This window comes from Triticum aestivum, chromosome 6B (assembly GCF_018294505.1).
Source record: "Triticum aestivum cultivar Chinese Spring chromosome 6B, IWGSC CS RefSeq v2.1, whole genome shotgun sequence".
Classification (NCBI taxonomy): Eukaryota; Viridiplantae; Streptophyta; class Magnoliopsida; order Poales; family Poaceae; genus Triticum; species Triticum aestivum.
The window spans coordinates 326,546,340-326,565,804 of NC_057810.1; the positions used below are offsets into that span (position 1 = coordinate 326,546,340).

Below are 19,465 nucleotides of genomic sequence, written 5' to 3' on the forward strand. Positions count from 1 at the left end.
CATGTTTGTCATTTTCTCTTGTTGGCATGGTCTGTTGCTGTAATAATTGTTAGGTGATGTTTTGTTCAAGAGCTGTAGTGTTAGTTTAATTGTAGTAGGATTACAGGGAGGTGGGTAATGCATGGTTGACGCAGTGGTTCAATCAGGGAAATGGTTTTAGATCCCATGTGTTCTGTTGAGGAAGTGGTATAATAAGAGTTACCGAATCACATACCAATGTAGTGCGATTCTGGTGGGATATTGCTGAACCAATAGCTTCTTAGTGTATTGTAGTGTGGGCATTTTTATGGGATTAATAAATAGTTAATTAATACGAGTTCACGTATCAGAAAGATCAACGCTAAACGCAATTTGCTTTTCTTCTGCCTCTCTATTATGGCAGTATAATTTGCTCTTAGTATTTTCAGTGAGAAATGTTTACTAACTACTAGGATCAGATCCTTAACAATTAAGCATACATATCTATGCCATATGATCATATTGTCACTTGGAAGGTCAACTGTCTTACTGTTCTCCTACCGAGTCGCACAAATTGTAACCATTGACAATTGCTGTTACCGGGCGAATTGGTTGAGATGTTGCAATCTAGATGCCGTCGTGTGTTCAAATGATCCAGGGTTCATTGAAGCAAAGGTGTCCTTCAAAGTTCGATGAGTGATGGACCTTATGTGGTTTAGCATTGACTGGAGTAACGGAGTGAATGAGGGTGCACACAATTTTCTTTCCACATATTTCCGCATCCAATATTTACATCCAAGAAATAGATTGATAAAAAATGTCCATGAAGTGATCTGATACTCACTCTATAGGGATATCAAGCACGCTCAGTACATTGAACTTTCACCTTTGCAGAGTCATGCATGATGCATGATACTCCCTCCGTTCCTAAATATTTGTCTTTCTAGAGATTTCAACAAGTGACTACATACGGAGCAAAATGAGTGAACTCTACACTCTAAAATATGTCTATATACATCCGTATGTGGTAGTCCATTTGAAATCTCTAAAAAGACAAATATTTAGGAATGGAGGGAGTAGTTCATAGTTGGTTTGTTATGTCTACTTTATTCACCTGCACCATATCATGCACACCACTGACAATTTTGAGTATGCCAATGTCTCTTGTGTTCTAGTAAAAGTCGTCTTCGAATGTAATTTGCCAACAACCTTTTTTTCTCCCAAGAAATCACAAAAGCCTTGTTTCATTGCATTGATAGAAAGGAGAGTCTGTACAAGCCCAAAGATGGGCAACACCTAGAGAATACTACCCGACGGTCACAGTTGCTAGGCAAGGTAAATGCCGAAAGCAAAGCCGCACTTGTCGATGGCCATTGCCTGGCCTCTGTTTTGAATGTGTCAAGTAGGTGTGTCAAGTTGAGCCACACCTTGTCGAAGATGATCGCGTTTTGATGCTTCCAGATGCACCAAGCTGCCAGCATTATAGCTGAGAACGGGCTCTTCTGGACTGAGGTGTGGATTGAATGGCAACTTAGTTGCCACCAATCCACAAAATCAACACTCGCAACACTTGAGCGGTGGGGGTGGGAGAGGGGTCAGTCGGATCCAGGAGAGCAACTCATGCCACACCATGCGCGAGAAATAACAACCGGTTAGGAGATGAGCCATTGTTTCCCACTGGTCTCAAAGCATGCAATGAGGAGCATGATGGAGACCCCGCCGCGCAAGCCGCTGGGAGGTCCAATAACAATCCTGACAGGCTAGCCAACGGAAGAACTTGACTCGAGGAGGAGGTCCGTACCAAATCAGCTCCAAGAGCTTGAAACCGTCGCTCCCTGAAAGAGTGTGTCGCAACAGCTCTTAGAAGTGTACCGGTTGTCTGCAGTCCAATGCCAAAGAAGGACGTCTGGGGTGGTGGTTAGCTGCATCATGCACAACTACCGGCAGATCTCGATAGGCAGGGGGTCAAGGCCCCCTGATGTTCGAGATCCATCAACGGCTGGTCAGGGCCTCCCGAATGGTTCGTCGCTTCCTGGTGCAGCCAGAGACCAAGAGCACTAACTCGGGAGCCAGCTCCCCATTGCCATGACCATCGAGCGAGCGATCCTCCCAGAATAGGAGCAACTCCATCAACCATCTTGGTGGAGACTCAAACACCCATCGCTCGTCTTTGGACGGAGGGGGTCTGTGTGTATCCTCCACAACCAGCGAACCCCGAGACCAATTGTCGTGTGACCAAGGTCCGGAACACCCAAGAGAAGGGGCCTACACACCCGCAACTAGTTGACATGACAATGGTCGCCGTCGTACCCACCTAGAGGAAACCGCAGGATCTTGTCAATTTTCTTTCGGGTCTTCTTTTGCATGCCCAGGACTACTAAGTGGTGCAAAGGCATGGTGGCCAGGACCAACTTGACCAAGGTGAGCGCCCCGCCTTTGCCATCATGGATGCCCAGGCGGTTTGCGATCATGTCTTCCAAAGGTTGGAAAGCCTTACACGAGGACTTCCTGAGCCTGAGTGGGATCCTGAGGTACTTGATCAGGAAAGGAGCTAGCTGACACTCCATCACCGTTTTCTTCTCCAAGGCCTCCTAACACCTAATGAGGGACACCGAACATTTGGCAAAGTTGGTGTGCGCATGCAAGCTGCGGACAATGGGCAACTTCACCCTATCCGTGTAGTAGAAGATGACAACATCGTCCGTGTACAGTGAGACGGGTTGTCAGGTCGCGTGTTGCTAGGTGACGGAGCAATCCGAACTCTCTTATAACCTACCAAAAAACCTGTTGAGAGTGTCTACCACCAACACAAACAACATAGGGGAGAGCGGGTTCCCCTGCTACATGCCCCTATGATGCTAGACTAGAGGCCCTGGTTCACCATTGAGCATCACTCCTGTCCTACCGGTGGACAGGAGTATGGCAATCCACTCAGGGAAGCGTTGGCCAAAGCCTACCCGCTGAAGTACCTCAAATAGAGCCCACAACATTGAGCTGAATGCATGAGCGATATCCAACTTGAGCATGGCACGCGACTCACCCATCTGGTGCACCGTGCAGATATCTTGCCGTCTGCTGAACCAGCATAAAATTATCACGAATGCAACGTTTCTTGATGACTGTGCATTGGTTCTCCTCAACCAAGCCCCCCAATCTGGGAGGCAACCTGCTAGCCAACGTCTTGGCCACCACCTTGGCAAAGATGTGTATGAAGTTGATGGGTTGGTAGTCTCAAAGGGTTGATGGGTCGGATATCTTGGGCAACTGGATTAGTAGGGCTTGGTTTAGACCATGGAAACCCTGCCCACACAACGAGTGCAACTTGGTGAAGGCTACAAGATTGCAGGACCTCTGCCGTGAATCTGTCCGGCCCTGACGCCTATCCCCGCAACAGCTGACAAATCACCTCCTAAGCTTCCTCGTTAATGGGGTCGTCGAGGCTGGCCAAGTTCTCCAAGCATGACTCTGGTAATTCTAGGTTCAACGAGAACTCGCAGCCCTCGCCTGTGCCAAGAAGCATGTTGAAGTGATCGAAGTTAGCCTTGGCCATAGTTGCGTGGTCAGAAACCACCACTTCGTCGGCTACAAGGCCGTGGATCACTTGCTTTTGCTTTTTGTAGGAGGTTGGTGTCACCCTCAGCCAACCAGGCAATCTTCCAACCTTGCCTAGCCATGGTGCGAAGCGAGTCCTAGGTAGGCGTGCTTCAGCCTAGCACGCAACTTGCGCTCAAGCTTCGAGAGCTGCCTCAACTTCATGGTAACATCGAAGCGGAAGATGAGCTCCCTGGAAATCACAAGTGGTAGTTTGACACTACCCATCTGCTTGTCGTTCCAACTCCTCAACTGACGAGTTTTGTTCTTGAGCCGCATGACGAGGCGTCAAAAGGGGTCGGGCTCATCGATCGCGGCCGCCCATACCCTCAACAACCGTCTTGTTGAATCCAGGCTCCTTGGCCCACACTCTCGAACTAGAAACGTCCTCTACAGGGAGGCCACAGTGTGCAATCCAGAAGGGGCAGTGGTCGGAGATAAAGGTGGAGAGACAGCGAGGCGAACAATTTGGGTGGAGCTCCTCCTAGTTCATCGTGCTCGAGCTTGACCAAATCGGGAGCACCACACTCGTTAGACCACGTGTAGCGTTGACCATGAAGGTACAACTCTTTGAGCTCGCAATCATTTAGGTAGCAGTGCCCCCTGTGCGGCGGTGGAGGTTGTTGTTGCTCTTGTCCTCGTTGTGGTGGGTCATACTGAAGTCACTTCAAAGTACCCAAGGGCCCGGACGTATAGCTCTCATGTTGTAGGGTGGAACCCTAAGTGAAGATCTTTCACGAATTGGAGGGGGAATCCCCAAGAACAAGATGAACACAAGAGGGAAAACAAGAGGAACACTCAAGAACAAGTCCAAATCACACATCCACTAGACTAACAAACACACAAGATCCACAAGGTACATGAACAATCAAAGGGAAATAAGATACATGGTAGAGTTCATCCCAAATCCTATGAAGGAGATGAGGGCTTGATGATCTAGGTAGATCCTTCCCTCAAGGGGGGCTTGAATCCCTAGGGATCTTCTCCAATGGAGGTCATGATCTCCATGAGGAGGAAGATGAGCAAAGCTCTCTCTTTGTCTATCAAATACTTTGCTATCCTCTAAATGAGCTAGGAGATGCCCTTATATAGTTTAGGGACGAAATAAGAGAGGAGGGGGGAATACAAGGGCAAAAAGCCCAAAAGGCACGCAGGCCTCGGAGGGGTCCGGGCACCCGGTGCAAAGGGGTCCGGGCACCCGGACCGGACAGGGACCCGATGAAGGGGGCCCGGGCACCCGGGGTCCTAAGCCCGGGCACCCGGGGTCGGTGTAGGCGGCTGGGCGGCCTCGGCCGGGCACCCGGGGCGGGGGCTGGGCCGGCGCTGGGAGGAGGTCGGGCACCCGGGGGTGGCGACCCGGGCACCCGGGGTGGGCTGCACAGCACCCTGGTGGTCAGGGCCGGGCACCCGGGCCCTCCTGACCGGGCACCCGGGGTGGCCTGGGCCTCTTGGCCAACCGGCGGCTGGTGGCCGGGCACCCGGAGGGGTCCGAGGCCTCCGTAGCTTCGCGCTCTTCTCTCGCTCTTCTTCTCTTCATGTGCTTGTGTCTCCGTCCTTGCCTCTTCACGGTCTTCTTCTTGGTACCTACGAGTGCATAGAGTTTCCATATGAGGTAGAATCCGACTCTCGTGTGACACCGAAAGAGACCCGAAGAGGAAAGAGTTCACCTCGGTTTCGACGGTGCGTGCGCGAGCTCTTGTCGTAGGTCCTCTCCGTGCTTGCGGTGTGACGTCCATGGGGATGGTCGAGGGATGCTCCGCATCATCCCTCCTCCCCCCCCCCCCCCCCCGGGAGAGATCCGTCCACGGATCGTGATCTTCATCACGATGGGAAAGAGAGGGCGTCGCCGTGTAGGAGTTGACAACCACCAAGTACTCATCATGTGGAAGCTCGAAATGGTCACTCTCCAATGTCGCACCGTCTTGTGATTCCTTCAAAAGGAACGAGTAGAACAAACACTTGGAAAAACAAATGCGGTTAGCATTAGAGCATAACCAAGCATTCAAGAGGTGAGTAACCAAACAAGTGTCGTCATCAAGTATAGCATATGGTGTGACAAGGGATTGTGGCATGGCATGTAAGCATATAAATTGAGCACATGAAGAAGCATCATGGAAACAATCATGCAAGGGTGAGGTAAAGGTGCTAATTTGTGGGACAAGTGAACAAGCATCTACCTCAATGTCATAGCAAGCATGCATAAGACTCTCAATGAACGTTCTATGGTAGGCATAAGAGTCATCCACAACACCCAAGAAGATGATATGACTAAACACATGCAAGTGCAAGACAATCCAAGCATAATGTGCATAGGGTGTAGTGAAAAACGAGTGGCACTCAACACAATAGAAAGAGAAATTGTTCATCATGTGTGAGGCAATCAAGGCAAGCATGTAGCAATCAATGGGACATGGCATATGTGAAGGAATGACATTGTTGCAACCAAACATGTGATAGGAGCAAGTAATCCAAGAAGTGGATGCAACATGAGAAAGCATAAAAATCAAGTCGTGCAAACTAGTAGAGCGAAGATGCAACACACTAGAGGAAATCATGGCAATCATGTCATGTGAGCAAATAATAAGCATAGACAATGCACATGGCATATCGCAAGCACGATTACAAAGCAAGATATCATCATAGTCATGGGGCTCATAGCAAACATGGCAATAACAAGCAATATTTCCACCAAGCTTGCAAATACACATACAAGTAGTAGAGTCAATCATCATGTGTAATGCAAAGCATGGGTCACAAATGCATGGCAAAGGCATAGGAATGAGCATATCATGCAAAGTGAACATGGCAATATGGGCATAAAGTGAGAAGTGGTAAATAACCCATAACCAAGTGAGAGCCATGTAGAAGAAATGCGCGAAGTCCTTGCGCGAAGAGAGCGGTGGGAAAGACACTCCATGGAATCCCAAGTCATCGTTGCTCTCTAGAGCTCGTTTTGTCAACTCATGGGATTGTGAGGTTGACAAGTATTCATGGGTACCTACACAAAAGAAACACAAACCAAAGAAATTGTGCGCGTGGTAAATGTACACATCATCCATCATATGATGTGTATGTGCACATGTGAGTTAGCACAAGATAAGCATCGCTCAAAGAAATTTGATGCATGGTATAAGAACATGTCATCCATCATGAAAGAATAGTTATTGTGTATGACACGATGGGGGCACAAATTGAGAATGCAAGCATATGGCACATCACTAGCATGTTTATATATGGGGAGCATATGGTGCACACAAGTAGTGTGATCATGCAATGGATAGGATGAATCAAAATCTCCTAAAATGTATGAGGAAACTATGGGGGTCTCCTCATGAGCAATAGTGGAAACATCATATGGAGAATATGAACTACATCCAAAACAATGTATATCCGAAGCTAGGTGGTCATGGCATGGCATATGAGATAAATGATGCAAAGGAAGCATACCAATGAGATAAATGATGCAAAGGAAGCATACCAATGAGATAAATGATGCAAAGGAAGCATACCAATATCTCCTCATGAGATAAATGGCCTCGCATGCCCTATCAACTACCTCACTCTCTCTATGTGGTGGTGGCTCACTCACTCCCTCAAGGTAGGTGCACTCAATGTCACATATGGTGGAGTCACTCAAATCACTCAAGTGGTGGTGTTGGCGGCTCTCCTCACATGGAAATTGTGGCAACTCATCATATATGGGGCTAGTGGTGAAGTCACTCTCACTCTCAATATGGTGGCACAAGTCACTCAAGTTATCATACGTCGTCGTGGTCGAAGGGAAAATCGCATGCTCAACCATCTCGTCGCCGTCGCCGTGGAGGAAGGCCGATGTAGGCGTACTCGTCGGAGGTAGGTGAAGATGCCATACGTCCAAAGGCGAAGATGCCTTGATGACACTTGGCGAAGATGCCGAAGTGGTGGTAGTAGTAGTAGCTCCGTCTTGTTGGTGCTCGTCTCGCGGTCTTCTCTTGTGCTCATGATGTCTGGCTGTAGCTTGATGTAGAGCTTGTTGGGACTTGTAGGTGTACGCATCGCGAGCAGCTTCATCTTGATGGTGTTGTAGTGCTTGAGCTCGATGACGTTCCGAAGATTGGCCACTTGAGCGTCGCCGCCTTGAAGATGACGAAGGGGAAGAAGACTTGTAGTTGGCCATCATGTCTCGTACTTGATCCCTTTGTTCGGCCAACTTGGTGTCGAGGTAGTCCCTTATCCTTGCTTCGTTTTGGCGAATGTCGATGGCGAGTCGCTCAATGCCTTGCATTGCTCGTTGTAGTCCGAAGATGGACGTTTTGGAGATGTAGTTGTTCGCGCTGTCGTTGTCGTGGAAGACCGGAGATGAAATGCCTTGCCTATCCATCACAAGACTCGAGTAGAGGTGAGTAGGAAATGAGATAAACAATACCAAGTTACCTTTTCTCAAAGTTGAGGATGTATCCCGTTTCACTCAATGTGAGATGAAAGAATAGTGGAATTGGTACCGGACTTGTTCACTCACACCTATCAAGTAAAGCTTATAGTGGAGCTCGGTGAGGATAGTGGCACAAAAATTTGGTGCAAAATGTTAGCAAGAGTCAATAATGTTGGAAAAGATTCACAAATTCGCAAGCGAAACAAGTAGACCAATAGCAATATGTGGCACACGGAAACACACACACGGATGGATAAATGGGGTCGTGCAACCAAGGAATGAGCACAAAATGTGGAATCCACGGAAAAACGCTCGTGTTGCACAACTCAAGAGAGACGCTAGCACGATTGCTCAATAGGCGGATACGACACTTGTGCAAAACCTATAAGATGCAAGATGTATGAGCTTTCTATCCCAAGTATGCTATGTGTATGATGTTCCCGGTGTTTCGCACACGATGATCCAAGATGATCAATATGGTAGTATGGTATGCAATGTGGCGATGCTATGGCTCTTGCTTACAAGCTCTTTGCTCTCTTTTTCTTTTGCTTAAAAGCTTATTGTTTTTTTTTGATATGGCCACTTATGCGAAATACACAAACCAAGATAGCAATTGTGTATATGCGGGAACGATCTTGTGACACAAGGGATGATATGATGATACCACGATGATACCAATATGATATGGTATGTATGCAATGGAAGGTACGGATCACTAATGTGCACAAGTAACGTTGCCGGCAATACTCAAATGGCTAGTCTCGATAGGCAAGTGACGCAAAATGGGCTAAGGGGTTAACAATGTAATGGCAAGAATGTACAATGAAGGGATACCACGATACCAAGATGATATAGAGGTTACCGTTCTTGCTTACGGTTAGGTTGTCAAAATGGTGAAGTGGTCGATGTCGATGACGACCTCGTGGCGATGATGAGTGGCGGTGTTCTTGATGTAGATACCAAGATGATGTAGACCCGTCCCTAAGTAGCCGAAACACCTTAGGAAACGGTAAAAAACCGCGAACTCAAAATCTCAAGGAAAATGTCAAATGGCGATAGCGGAATGCGTTGGTGGTTCCGGAGTTAGCAATGCGGAAGTGGTGGTGGTGGTTGATGACGAAGCAACCGTCCCTAAGTAGCCGAAACACCTTAGGAGACTCAAGTCACCACTCAAGCAACCACAAATGCTATATGGATCGAAAATGGGTTAAGTTGCGGAAAGCTATGGTGGTTTTGCGGATGATATGGTGGATGGCCTATGCAAAGATGCCAAAATGCCAAATTTTTGATGGAGTCAAATGATGTTGGAACCTATCTAGATGGATGGGGGATGTCAATAGCTACTCAACGAGCTAAAGAACGTCAAAATCGGACTCCGGGAGCGAAAGTTATGGCCGAAACGGTGAGTGGTGTTGGGCTGTTTCGGGGGGGGGGGGGGGTGCGGGCACCCGGGGGTGGGAGGTGCGGGTGCCCGGGGTGGGCAGGGGCAAACAGCCCGGGGGTGCGGGTGCCCGGGGCTCAGGGTGCGGGCACCCGGGGGGTCAGTGAGGTTGCACCGGGGGGGGGGGGGTCCGGGTGCCCGGGGTTTGAGGTGCGGGTGCCCGGGGTTGACGGATTTGGGCGGAAATTCGTGGGAAAGTGCAAAAAATTGGTGGATTTCGTGGAGGGAAAGGTGGAGATGGATGGGGGGAAGGCTAGATCCACTGGAAACCAAGCAAATCCAACAAAATCTCAACAAACCAACAAATCACAAAATATTTTGGGGCTATTTTTGGTGGGTAATTTTCGAATTTGGGGAAGAACACAACAAAATTAGGCTAGAGAACAAGAAGGGGGGCTCCAATTTCGTGAGAAACCATGGCTCATGATACCAAGATGTTGTAGGGTGGAACCCTAAGTGAAGATCTTTCACGAATTGGAGGGGGAATCCCCAAGAACAAGATGAACACAAGAGGGAAAACAAGAGGAACACTCAAGAACAAGTCCAAATCACACATCCACTAGACTAACAAACACACAAGATCCACAAGGTACATGAACAATCAAAGGGAAATAAGATACATGGTAGAGTTCATCCCAAATCCTATGAAGGAGATGAGGGCTTGATGATCTAGGTAGATCCTTCCCTCAAGGGGGGCTTGAATCCCTAGGGATCTTCTCCAATGGAGGTCATGATCTCCACGAGGAGGAAGATGAGCAAAGCTCTCTCTTTGTCTATCAAATACTTTGCTATCCTCTAAATGAGCTAGGAGATGCCCTTATATAGTTTAGGGACGAAATAAGAGAGGAGGGGGGAATACAAGGGCAAAAAGCCCAAAAGGCACGCAGGCCTTGGAGGGGTCCGGGCACCCGGTGCAAAGGGGGCCGGGCACCCGGACCGGACAGGGACCCGGCGAAGGGGGGACCGGGCACCCGGGGTCCTAAGCCCGGGCACCCGGGGTCGGTGTAGGCAGCTGGGCGGCCTCGGCCGGGCACCCGGGGGTCCAAGGCCCGGGCACCCGGTCAGGGCTGGAGCGGGGCGCGGGCAAGGCTGGGCACCCGGAGCCAAGGGGCCGGGCACCCAGGGCGGGGCTGGGCCGGCGCTGGGAGGAGGCCGGGCACCCGGGGGTGGCGACCCGGGCACCCGGGGTGGGCTGCACAGCGCCCTGGTGGTCAGGGCCGGGCACCCGGGGTGGCCTGGGCCTTGGCCAACCGGCAGCTAGTGGCCAGGCACCCGGAGGGGTCCGAGGCCTCCGTAGCTTCGCGCTCTTCTTTTCTTCATGTGCTTGTGTCTCCGTCCTCGCCTCTTCACGGTCTTCTTCTTGGTACCTACGAGTGCATAGAGTTTCCATATGAGGTAGAATCCGACTCTCGTGTGACACCGAAAGAGACCCGGAGAGGAAAGAGTTCACCTCGGTTTCGATGGTGCGTGCGCGAGCTCTTGTCGTAGGTCCTCTCCGTGCTTGCGGTGTGACGTCCATGGGGATGGTCGAGGGATGCTCCGCATCATCTCACCTCTCGCATTTTGTTGAGGAAGACAATCTTGTCCGCGTGCCCTTGTGGTCCTTGAGACGCAAGTCACGACACAAGAGCTGTAAGAGCAACTCCAACGCGCCGACCCAAATGGACGAAATGCGGACCGACCCAAACGGACGCGCGCTTTGTCCATTTGGGTCGGCCAGGCGGACGTGCGCGTCCGCTTTTTGATTTGGGTCGGCTGGTGCGCCCAACGGAAGGCATACCCAATTTTGCCCATGTGGCCGAAGTAAACTTAATAAAATACTCCTTTCGTTCCTTTATATAAGGTGTATTTGTTTTTTGATAAAATTCCATGTGGGCCCGCGGTAGGTGGCTGCGTTAAATACGACCGCTTCCTGATTTTCTATATCTCTCCTTGTAGCAAAAGAAGGAACTATCTCTCTGTCAATTGCAAGTATCTCTTATTTTCCTGGACTAACTGATTTACTTGCCACTAACAAACGAATTTGCCAAGGGTAATTTTGTCCTAACTTGTCTATATTTAGGTGCCTTGGTCACCGTGCCAAAAATAATACACCTTACATAAAGAAACGGAGGGAGTATAATTAAACATAAATGGCCAGTCAACCGCTGACCAAAGTCCTCTTAAACACTACGAGCACACATGCCCGTGCGTTGCTATGGGAGAAAACTAAGTTGTCCATATCCTTGTGTATCGGTGATGAGTGCCAACGGGTTGAGCGAGGCGAGATTCCGGCCTTCGGCACAAGATTTGTCCAATATCCTAGGGTGGCATTTGCACATGTTTCCCCGATTGGCGAGCATGACGACAATGCCAACGATCTAGGCGGACAGTCCGACCTGGAAATCACAAGCTCTTCCTCATCACCCAAAACACATCCCGGTGTACCTTCTATTCAAGGTGGCTCGTCTGATCATAGTTGTCAGCTCTCAATCTAGAGTAAGGACACCATGGTGAGTTCGCCACACACTTGGAGCGGCTCCACCCTTCACATTCATTGGTCAATGTTATTGTCGATTGGGGGAAATCCATGAGAACTCGGCCATCTCATTTCCTCTTTCATCGCATCCCACATAAACCACAACTTCAAAATTGTAGTATTGTGGAGATTTTTAAACTCAGTAGTGGTATAGACATGGTACCACAAAAATATTATAGAAGAAGCTTTTTATGCAGCTATGACAACATGACAGTAAGGTGGTCACTTCATAATTAAAGTGCCCAACTAACGAAAGTTTTTTCACAACCAAAAGCACCGGCAATAGCACATGTTCCTCCAAAACTAAGGGGAACAATGCATCAAGCACACGCTGGAACCATTTCAAAACAGGTAAGATTGTAATTTAATGACGCTGGAACCATTTCAAAACAGGTAAGACTGTAATTTAATGACGTCGAACGGAAATGAAAAACCAACACCTGAGGATGGTTGCTTATGTAAGAACAGAAACGTTGAAAAACAAAAGAATAAACCATTTTCATAAATTTCCTAATACATGCAGATGAATAAAAGTTGGAAGGCCCAAACGGCATGCGTCAATACACATGCATCCTAGATGAAAGTGAATGCAAAAACATGAGGTGCAGCCAAAACCATCAACCAGATGAAGGAATAATCATTATATGCTTTATGGAATAATCTGGAGCCTGGACATGTTTATCATTGATCCAGACTAATCTCAAATGTGATTTTTTAGCTTATAAATACATGGTTGAATGACCACAGCAATTTTTTGACAGGAGGCAGTTTAGTGAAATGTAATTGTTCATCTGCAGAGAAAGCTCGTCTGCTCATGCATTGAATGTATAAAGGCAAGTTTTCTTTTTTGGTGTGTGAGGAAATATGAACCGGTAAGTAGTTTGTGCATCCTTCTGCTCGTCTAGCTGATAAGGAATTCCCTGTAGTCATTTTGCTACGGTAGACATGCAATGTAAAACCCCATGATTATCAGCCGGGTTTGAAAGCTGTATGGCAGTCAATCTAACAGAATCTAAATGCAACTTGATTTTGCAGCTTTAAACCTCATTAAATTCACTTACATGTATGTGGTGAACTTGCCATATAAAATTCTAAAGAAAAATCTGACCTTGTAAATCTCTAATACTTACATGTATGTGGTGAAAGTCAGACCTCGTAAGAACCAAGCACAAAACTGATAAGCAGATACAAGAGGTTGCTGCATATTTTTCCATAAATGATGGTCACACCAACTTACTTATATGGGATAGACATCTGAATAAAGAGGCCCCGGTGGTGACTGGTGACGCACTTAATAGCACGGGACATTTAGTATCGACTAAGCTAGCTCTGAAGACGGCATTAAACTAAACACCATACATGGTTGCTATGGTTGAACATGACAGAAAAAAAGGTGAGGGGATCAGGTTCTTGTTCTCACCATTCATGGTAGCACTTGATGCACATATCATGGCTGAAGTTGGGCAGCACAACCCCTGCTGTTTTTTAACTCCACGCAGACCTCCCACTCCTTGCCTATGTCAGCGTCAATCTCGGAGACCGACCTCTTGCTCGCCACTAACTCCGAGCAAACTGCCCTCTGCTTGTCGCACCCCTTCGTTGCAGTCACATGAGGGAAGAAAATGTCACAGCTATAGACAGACAATGGGCGTCAGTATCATAGGTCCAAACTCCAAACTGCAACATGAAGCTGCACAATTACCACAAGAACGCAAGTGTAGCGACCACAATATGCCACCAATTCTTGAATCAAACCACACAAACACAAAGACTGAGCCTTGTAGCTGAGGATCCGAGGAGGCGGAGTGCACCGGTGAGATTGCAGACCGTTCACTGAGCGGAGGAAGAGGAAGAAGTGTGCGTCGGGGCTGTAGGACATCGGCATCTGCAGATACGCCTGTCATAGTCCCTCGAGCAGTCGGAGATTCGACGTTAACAACGCTGACATGCTGGATGTCGGCCTTGAGCACCTTGAGAGATTCCCTGGAGGACCTCCATGTAGCGGAGGGCACCACCACCATCCACGGCGCACTGCACTGCACTCACGGCCACCATCTGAGCTGATTCTGTGCACGCGGCCCAGCTGGCGGACGACTTCAGGGGGTCAACACGGGCGAGCATCTTCTCCCGAGACGAACTCGAGGTGGCCATGGCCGATCTTGTGCGTCGCGGGGCAACGACAGGCGGTGGCGGCAACTCCTCAGTGTGGACGCGGCCATCGGCGGCCAGATGGAGGCGGCCTCCCTCCTCCCGCGCGAGCACGGCCGCCGCCTTGTCGTCCTCGCGACCGCAGCCATCTCCGCCGCCGGGCACGTGGGGAGCCTATGGCGACGGGGAACCTCAGCAGCGGGAATTGACCTGGCAGGGAGCGGGGGAGGGTAGGGGGAGGTAATTAAACATTAAAAAAACCGTAAGCACCCGCACGCTGCCCTAGTCGTCCGCCTTGTCCTTGCCCTTGCCATTGTCGTCGCCGTCGGTGAGGTCGATGAAGACGGGAGGTGGCCCAGCCCACCCGAACGCGGCTTGATAGGCCGCCAGGGCAGCCTCCTCCGGCGTCTGCTGCTGCGGCGGCATTGCGGCGAGGCGGGCGCACTCTTCCTCCTCCTCGCGCTCCCTCTGCATGCGCCGCTCACCGTCGGCGCTCTCCTCCGTCAGCGCGCGTTGCCTCCAATGTTCGATGTACGCGGCCTCCTACACCGATATCGCGCCGAGCCAAACCGGGGGGGGGGGGTGACCCACTCGCGCAGCTGTCCGGTCCAGACGTAGCGGTCAACCAGCTCGGCCTTGGGGCGGAGGGGGGAGGGAGGGGAGGGGGTGAGTCTCGACGGCGACGGCGACGGCGGCACCACGCAGTCGCGGGCCGCGGAGTGGGCGAGGCCCCCTGCCAGCCTCGCATGGTAGTCCGCCTACGCCTTGCGCCGCTCCTCCTCGATGGAGGTCTGCATGGCCGCCGCCTGGTAGGTAGCCTCCTCCTCCTCCGGCTTGATGATTGGGGGAGGGGAGGGGGTGAGTCTCGACGGCGACGGCGGCACCACGCAGTCGCCGGCCGTAGAGAGGGCGAGGGCCCCTGCCAGCCTCGTATGGTAGTCCGCCTATGCCTTGCGCCGCTCCTCCTCGATGGAGGTCTGCATGGCCGCCGCCTGGTAGGTAGCCTCCTCCTCCTCCGGCTTGACGATTGGGGGAGGCAGGGGTTGGTGTGGTGGTGCTGCATGCCGTGGCGCCGTTGCACCTCTGTGCTCGAGGGCAAATCAGACCTCCCAATGGGGAAAGTCCGATGCGTACTCCAGCATCCGTCGCTGCTCCGGCATGAGCAGCTCCCGGCGCCTGTGCACCAGAATCCGCTGTGGATCCAGATGCTAGTCGTGCGGTAGCGTCACGTCCGGGTACGGCAGCGGCTGCCTAAACTCCCAGTGCCACCGCGTTTGGTGCACCGGAATGTGCAGCCGGAGGAGGAAGCGCGTGGGAGGAGGAAGCGCCGGGGTGAGCTTCCCCTTCTTGTTGGAGCCGCCGAAGAAGCCCATGCCTAGGGTTTGCTTTGTCGCCGGTGAGGGAGCACACGGCTAGATGTGGACGGCAGCCGAAGTGGAAGTGGATGAGCCCCCCCCCCCCCCCCCGCGCATGCGTGGATTAAAAAAGAGCACCCCCCATAGCTTCCCGTCGCTGACGCGTGGGCCCGCGGTAGGTGTCTGCGTTAAATACGACCGCGTCCGCCGACATGTGGGGCCGCGGTGCACACCGAGGGGACGTGCGGCGCGTCCGCTTCGTGTCCGCGCCGACCCATTTCACTGAAATGGGTCGGCGCGGACACGAAGCGGACACATTTTGGGTTTGGGTCGGCGCATTTGTCCGCGGTGACCCAAACGGACATTGGTGTACGAAATGGGTCGCCCGGTTGGAGTTGCTCTAATTCAATTGTTCAACCATCCGCGTGACTTGTCCAAGCCACCAAGATGCTGCCCCTCGTTTCGACAGCCGGCAAGAAGAAATAATCATCAATCTACGCCCAAGGATTCTATTAGCAAATTATGGACGTGGGGTGGGGAGATGATAGGTGGCCGCTGGAGTCAGAGTGGAAGCCGGTGCCGGAGTTGCGGCCAGCATGGGAGCGGGAGGGGTGGAGGAGGTCGCTACCTAGCAGGAGGGCTCCTCTATCTTGGAACAAGTAGCTCTTGAATTTCGATAGACCAATGTGATATTATTCTAGTAAAATTGTCTTTCATGTTGTCGGTACCAATACTTACTTCCATCTTGGGATTGTGCGGTTTGTTAATGATTGTCACTGGAATATTTTTCCTAACCATTTCAACTCTGATGACCATCATCAGGTTGTTCCATGGGGCGACCTGGACTCCCTAGCGATGCTCCAGAGGCAGCTGGATGTGGACATCCTCGTCACCGGGCACACCCATCAGTTCAAGGCCTACAAGCACGAGGGGGGTGTCGTCATCAACCCTGGCTCAGGCACAGGCGCACACAGCAGCATCACATATGACGTCAACCCGAGCTTTGTGCTCATGGACATCGATGGCCTCCGGGTTGTTGTCTACGTGTACGAGCTCATTGACGGCGAGGTGAAGGTTGACAAGATCGACTTCAAGAAGACCGCCACGATGCATGGCTGATGGTGCTTACGCATGACAGAAATCTGATCAGCACACCACCACCAGCACCACCACCACAATTTCCCCGACCTGGAGGTCCTTTTCCTTTGTACCCTTCTGCTCGATATGAAAAACTAGAGCTGTGTTTACATATTAGTGAATGGGATATGCGTGATATGATTCCAACTCGCTCACAACCAGAAACGGTTTGTCAAGGAGGCGTCCCCCCTCATGTATCTCTCACTCAGTATGGTGACCGGCTGAATAGCAGTTGGCGCTGGCGTTTTTTTAGTGTTAATCTCAGCAGGTCGCTGGATCGATGGAAAGCCCAGTATCTACCCTGGACGTTGATGTGTGTGAACTCACCTGGTGCCACCTAATTACTGCTTTGTCTCAAAAATAAAAAAAACTAATTACTGCTTTGTTGACGTGTTTCCTTATCCATGTACATGAGATTTTTGTACTAATGGTGCTCTGGGCCGGAGCAACTTAGATGAATTCTCTCTCTCTGCCTTTAGGTAGTCGGTTCCCTTCCCTTTTGTCCTAGGAGGACTTTGAATCTTTGTAGGTGTTTGTGGTCATGTTTTCAGGCTTCTTTCTGAATAAAGCCGGGGAGCCCTCCTTGTTAATCTTTTTTTTGGACGGTGATAAGTGCCGAATGTGTGGGCTGAAAGAGGTCAGGCCGAACGCCCTTGTGGCCACCCACTGCGCCCCGTCAGTCTTTTTATCGCTTTTTTTTATTTCAATTCTTTTGGGTTTTTTATTTTTAAAATATTTTATCTCTTCGACTGAAAATCTGTTTTCATCAATAAATCTGTCTGAAAATCTGTTTTCACCATTAAATTTGTCGTGGCAAGATCTTTAAAATTAGATCTTATATTGATATGTTTCGACAATATTTTTATGGTCAAAAGTTATCACGTCTACGGTGCTAAAATTGCCATGGTGTTTAAACTGAAGTTGTCATGATATGTTTCAACTATCTTTTTTTAGGTTTTAATGTAAATTTTAACACATTACAAAATTCTCAGGTTTTAAATTAAATTTTGACGCGTTACAAAAATTAATTAATTTTGCCAGGGTCGAAGAAGGTAAAGTGTAGACTACATTTGCACTAATCTCATAAAAGCTAAAAGTGCCAAGATCAAACAAAAAATAATTCTTTTCCATTACCATGTTACAAAAACATAAAACAAAAAATTGCGATGGTGTGAAAAAAAGGAAACTAAAAATTGTCATGGTGAATTAGTAAAATTTGCCATGATGCATGAACTAATTTTGACATGGTTCATAATTAAACAAATCCGTCATCAATTACTAAAAAAAAACCATGTTCGAATGGAAACCGGATCCTTTTAACATTGAGAAGGAAAACTAGAGAAGCTATAATACCCTAACTTTCCTTCTTTCTATCCTTGTGATTATGGCTAAAACAATTTAAATTAATTTGCAAATTGATGATCTACCGTGTACATTTATAATAATTACATATAAACAATTTGATGGTGAAATAAAATTAATTTTAAATTATTTATATCTACAGTAAATACCAACAGTAAACAACCTACTAACTACCTACTAATAGTCTCTAACTTTTCTTCTTCATTTTACACTAGACAAATACTGTAGCACCGTGACTTTCCTTCACAATGTTAGAGGACCTGGTTCCGTTCGAATGACTAGAAGTTGCCATGAACCATAAACCAAAATTGGCATGGTGAATTACTAAAAATTGCCATGATCCATGCACTAAATTCATGGTTTAAACAAAAAAAATTGCCATGGTCAAATTACTAAAATTGCCATGATCTATGAACTAAAATTGCAATAATGAATTACTAATAATTCCCATGTTCCATGAAGTAAATTTGTAAAGAATTTCAATGATCTATGAAGTAAAAATTTGCCATGGTTCATAAATAAATATTCGAAAACTTGTCGCGGCGACACATGTTTATCTGCCATGATCCATTGTGTTTTGCGGACCTAGTGATGATATCCCTTATCATTAGTGTCTTGGTTGGCTGGGGATTACAGATTAATCGGACATCAGACGATAATCAATTTTATCGGTTGGCTATTAATGGATCATTTTTTTTACAAATCCTAGGTTTTCGGCACTAAAATATGATATATCCAACACAAAAACAATATCAGACAAAAGTGCTACCTTGATTCCTTGCCTTGGAATGCTTGTACAATGACAAAAAAAAGGATAGTTGTACATATCACACAACTAGGCCACAAAACACAAATAAACATAGTTCTTGCACACATAGTGCTAGAAATAGGCTCGATTTATCGGTGTATTCCCTATAAATTGCTTGTCAGAGCGATAAATTAGCCCAAAAGATAAATGGTGATAATATGGCATAATCTTATTGGCCACCCACCGATTAGCAATAAATCGGACGACAAATCGCTGGATCGGTCGATTTTTTGACAGTGGCAAGAACACATCATAATTTGCCATGACAAAATAAATATTAAATTTGCCCTGGACACAAAAAGGAAAAGAGTTTACCATGGGTAGATAGAAAAAAAATTTGTCGTGGTCAGTATAGTAGATTAGCCATGGACACAAAAGAAACGAGTCATCATCGGCGCATCATCGCACCGCCGACAGCCGCTCCACCCGACCCACAACTCCTTCCCCATTGTCGCCGCATATCAAGATGCACCCGAGAATCTCCTCGACACATCCTTGTCCCAGGAATCCGCCATGCTGCATATCACCTCTCCCCCCTAGCCGGATATCTGCTTCGGGTCCACGGGTCGTCGCTGCGGCTCACCGGGACCCTCGCCACGATGAGTGAAAAGTAGTTGAAATACAATGTTAGCTTTAAAACTAGAACAAAAAGTAGGTGGAACATATCATGATAATTTAGTTTAAACACCATGACAATTTAAGTGATATAGACATGGTAACTTTTGACCTAAAAAAA

At 48.8% G+C, this 19,465-nt stretch overlaps 1 protein-coding gene across 1 annotated transcript in view; it reads left to right on the forward strand.

The window, feature by feature from the left end:
- Positions 1 to 16,942, forward strand: part of LOC123137084 (vacuolar protein sorting-associated protein 29) — a 29,102-nt gene extending 12,160 nt beyond the window's left edge. Inside the window, exon 3 of the mRNA XM_044556653.1 lies at positions 16,245 to 16,942. Within this exon, the coding sequence (XP_044412588.1) occupies positions 16,245 to 16,541 (297 nt within the window). The 3' untranslated portion in view covers positions 16,542 to 16,942. The remainder of the gene's footprint in view (positions 1 to 16,244) is intronic.
- The last annotated feature ends 2,523 nt before the right edge of the window (positions 16,943 to 19,465 follow it).